The 4,714-nt window shown below is 37.7% G+C and overlaps 1 protein-coding gene across 3 annotated transcripts in view; it reads right to left on the bottom strand.

The window, feature by feature from the left end:
- The window catches only part of Tmeff2 (transmembrane protein with EGF like and two follistatin like domains 2), a 275,486-nt gene that overhangs the window by 253,845 nt on the left and 16,927 nt on the right, over positions 1-4,714 (bottom strand). For all 3 annotated transcript variants that reach the window (XM_013353485.2, XM_013353484.2, XM_005366363.2), the window contains exon 4: positions 3,922-3,948. In XM_013353485.2, the coding sequence (XP_013208939.1) occupies positions 3,922-3,948 (27 nt within the window). The remainder of the gene's footprint in view (positions 1-3,921; positions 3,949-4,714) is intronic.

Below are 4,714 nucleotides of genomic sequence, written 5' to 3'. Positions count from 1 at the left end.
GATTCTTCCAGCACCCACACAGTCCTAGATCTTGAGCGGAGGATGCTTTAATACTTTCCCTTCCTTGGTATTTGTTGCCTAAGGAAGCCTGTGGGTAGATAGGAGGTGATTAAGCCTCCTACACACCACTTTCTTATTTACAACACTAAATCTCCGTACCCATACATATAAGCACCGACACTGCTAATTGTATTCAGTCGCTTTCTCAAGTTCTTGGGCGTGTGGTCCACGCGTTATCATCTCCTAGCACACCAAACATGAAGATATGGTTTGTCACAAATGTTCTCCAAGTGCAAATCAATTCAGAAGGGATACTGACGCTGAAGACTTCTTAAACAGGTTTTGATCAGACGCAGAACTCTATAAATCTTATGTTCAAAACTAACAATGCAAAGGTTTTTTTTTTTTTTCATAGTTTTTCTTGGACCGTAAGATGAGGATATAGACCCTGAAGTGGGCTACCACTCATCACCATGTGGGGTAATAATTTCCTAGCTCCTCTGCAGACACCTTTACAGAGGGACACAAAGTGAAGCTCATGTTGGAGACACTGTAAACACGTTTTTGTAACAAAGTGAACAATTTCAAGAGTTTGATCTCAACAGTAAAATAGTTAAAACTGTAAAATGTATCCAAATAACATTATAAAACCTTTGCATCCACTATACTTAGGATAAAAATTTCCCTCAATCATGATAAACAACAGTTATGCCCTGTGCATGTGAATAAAGATTAAATTATTCTTAAAGTAATCACGTCTAATATAGTTTCTAATTTCTTTGCTAATATGAGACTCAACCATTTCAAAAAACATCGGCCAATCTAAAACAGGTAAACTGATACTTTTTTTAAAAAAAAAAAAATGAGTTTAGCCTTGGGGGGCCTAGCCATTTCATTATGGCCCCTACTCCTGGCAAGTGTTTGTAGGCGCATTTGCTTCTTTTACTAATCCTATCAATGCTCTGCACCGGAGATTCACAGGAACTTTTGTCAGAGAAGACATGATAAGCACAGCTATCAAGCTTCCACGGCCCTTGCAAAGATGACCCAGTTCCTACAATTCACGTTAGAACAGGCGCAGCATGTTCAACCACCTGCAATCCATTCTAAGGAAGACCCTGGGTCAACAGAAAGCTTCAGCCCCAGGTCTTTAGAGGATCCCTTAGTACAAAGACAGTCCATCCTAAGGATGTGAGCATCGGTAGGCCAAACCCAGTTTTGACAACTCCAGGGCTATACGATCTGCACTTGAGTTCATCTTTGTCATTGCAATTACTAAGCTATTTGGCATCTTAGAATAAACAGTTTAAATAAAATTCAAAACTGCTAGTACCATAGGCTATAATAACATACAAGCTGGGGAAAAGCAATCTGGCCAACATCCCAGTTTTGTCTCTAATTTAAAACTTTTATTCGTATTGCTAAATTTTTTCAGAACATTTATTATTTCAAAGATTAGACCCCAGAATTCAAAGAAGTGGTTTTCAAGCCGAGGGTGTCTATTCCTTTAAAAAACCTCCATCTCCAAAACTACTTACATTATGAATCAAAACAGTAGCCAAGTTACAGTTATGAAGCGACAATGAAAATAATTTTATGGTTGGCGGTCATCACAACAGGAGGAACTGTATTAAAGGGTCGCAGCATTCAGAAAATTGAGACCCACTGGTTCAAAGGGTTATATGCCCTATTTCTTAAAGTAAGTATATTTATGAAGCAGTTGGGTCAGGTATGGTAGTTCCTTTATGTAGACTTAAGATTTGGTGAGCAGAAGCAGGAGAAATGCTCCGAGTTTAACATCTGGACCAGACTGGTTACAAAGCAAGACTCTTTCCCAACAACCACAATAATGTTTTTGTTTGTTTGTTTTAAGGAAGCTCTAGTTGAAAGGAATCGTGAAGAAGAGAGAGTGGGCGAGAGAGGAGAGAGTGCAACAAACCGGGGACAGAAAAATGTTTCCCAAAGGTGTGTGCCACTGCTTAGGAACCGTATAGCCAATGTCAGGCTGAGAGAAAAACGGTTTCTGTAAGAAGCAGACAGCCTTAGTCAGATGGCAGGAGAACACAAGAACCAAAATGGTTCACTCTAACAGGGACGAGGAAGGACGAGTATGGTTTTGCTTCCACCTTCTTGTGCTATTATCCACAAATGAAAACCAGGAATTGCTACTGGCACAGATAGCCCAGGTTATTATTTTAAAACCAAGACAAGATGCACGTTGGTTGGGGACAGTGTGCGGTGTAAACTCAGCTGCATGGTGAAGGTATTCTGTGTTCTGTGGACCATTTCTGTTTTCTTTATAAGAGTGATAGCAAAGAACAAGACTTGTTGGGTGGACAGTGGAACACAGCTCAGTCTCAACAGAGTGATTGTAAGGACAGTCTGCAAACACAGTTAGCTGTTCAGAAACTGGACAGAACTCTGCACAGAAACAACTTCCTACTAAAGCAAGATCTTAAAATTGGATGGAGTTCTTAGTATTTCAACGGCAGAGCATCTGCTAAAGCCCCTTTCCCCTCTTTTATATTAAGATTTAATTGTTTCCCAGGTTCCCCTGTTCAAAGCCTCCAGGAATCTCTCTTCAGAGTACTAATTTCATCACCTAGGGAGGACGAGCAACTTGATTTCTTGGGAGTAAAGAAAGTCTGTTGAAGCATGAATGGTGGTCCATGGCCGTGTAATGTCAAACACGATCTGTATTTGAGTCGTAACTGCTGCTTAGTTTTAGCCCATCTGGAATAATGTTGAATGCCAATGTACAACTCTGTGCTTTCCAGGGGTAGCTTATTTGAACTGTTAAGCCTTTCTCTTTAAGACTCAAATCTCCTAGACTAGATAAAGCTTCCAGCATTGTGTAGCAATCTTCCTGAACACAGAGCACAACTTTATTGTTTCAACACATTCTAGATTTGCTAAGAGTTAGGACATAATTATTTTTACAAAGCCTAATAAATCATTGAGGTGATATTTATATTTCAAATCAGTTTTCATGTTATCAATCTCATAATTATATTTTGGGATTTGTTTTTTACTTATTTAGTGTCTATAAACATTTGGGAAAGCCTTTAGGGTATTTACAAGGAAAGTTTACACTGAAAATAAAGAATCTTTGCTTGGAAGCATATAAGATGTAAAGTTTCTACTATTCTCTTTCATACTTTAAGTTAAGTAATCAAAACATACATCTTAATTGGCTGGGCCCAATAGAATACAACACATATATCTTTAATTCCAGTGCTCAGGATGCAGAGGCAGGTGGATCTCTGTGAGTTCAAGGTCGGAACTGGTCTCCATAAAGAGTTCCAAGTCTGCCAGAACTACACAGTGAACTCTGTATCAAGCAAAGCAAAGCAAAACAAACAAAAAATATATCTCATTTTATTAAAATTATTTTTATATTAATTTTCACCTTGGATGAAAAGATAGAATTGTGTTATCTTTAACTTAACGTTTATTTTTTCATTTTGATGAGCTAATATGTCTTGACTTAAACTTATATTTTGAAATAGGAAATCATTTATGTGTTAATGTTAGTACTCAATGGTGAGGGCAATATTATGTTATTTAAGAACCAAATATTTGAACATTTTCTCCATGAACTTCTTCTCTCTTGCTAACCACGTCTACAGTTTTGCATTTTGAGGTTTCGGCAGTGTTTGTACGTGTTTCAAATTTATCCACTCTTAAGCCAGTGCTTGAAGGAGGAAGATGAATTGAGATGGGCATGATTCATGAATAGACCAAAAAACAAGCATGGAATATATAGCACCTAAACTCGGAAGACAAGTTTTTATATAATTTTCCCTTCTTAAAAAATCCAAAACTTGGGTTTCTTTAGATTTCTGCTTGAAAGTAGCATTAATAAGCATCCACAGTAACTCACCAAAATCTCCAAAAATACAGAAAAAGAGCAACCCCTACCTCCATCTCCAGATCCCGATCCCGCATCTGGAAAGGAAAAAAAAAAATAACAGGTCATAATCACCTGAAAGACGTATGAAACAACGGGTTTTGTTGGGGTTGTTTTGCATTTAAGATGGGGTCTTCTGTAACCAGGACTGATTTACAGTTTGCTCTGTTGGGGGGTGTGTCCTGAATTTCAGGCCCTCCTCCCGCCTTCACCTGCCAAGTGTGGGGATCACAAAACTGCATCATTAGCTTGCTTACTATCTCACAGCTAAAATATCATTGGTGTGAAAATTAGTAGTATTTAATATGTTAATATTTAATCCCTCAACTTAATCTAATTCCTATTGACATAATATGTAAATAAGATACAGTTTTTAATTCTTAACTTTTATGAAACCTGTTAGGAAACTGCTTTGGAAAAATCCTAAACTTGACCATTCTCCCTGTTTTAATTTTGATCAGGCTGAATTTAGAGACTTTGACATAAAGAAAGAGAAAAAAAAAAAGGAGACACTTCCGTAAACATATTTTGAAAATTAAACAGTATACGTGGCAAATAAACACATATCGAAGACTTGTATGCTTGCAAATTGCTCATAAAAAAGATGAAAAGAGATAAAGGGAGTATTTTGTGTGACAAGATGCTTCTCCAGACCACACATACTGAGGAGTCTGTCTGTAGCTAAATCGCTGTGTCTTAAATGGGTAGAAGTGAGCGTAACTTTGCCTCTGTGCTTACAATGGAACAGACACCAAGAGAAACTGACAGGAAAATAGTCCTGTGTAGAGTTTCTTACTCTGCTTC

Source organism: Microtus ochrogaster, unplaced genomic scaffold (genome assembly GCF_000317375.1).
Source record: "Microtus ochrogaster isolate Prairie Vole_2 unplaced genomic scaffold, MicOch1.0 UNK8, whole genome shotgun sequence".
Taxonomy (NCBI): domain Eukaryota; kingdom Metazoa; phylum Chordata; class Mammalia; order Rodentia; family Cricetidae; genus Microtus; species Microtus ochrogaster.
Note: the sequence above shows the minus strand (reverse complement) of the source record. Positions and strands in the feature narration are given on the sequence as shown.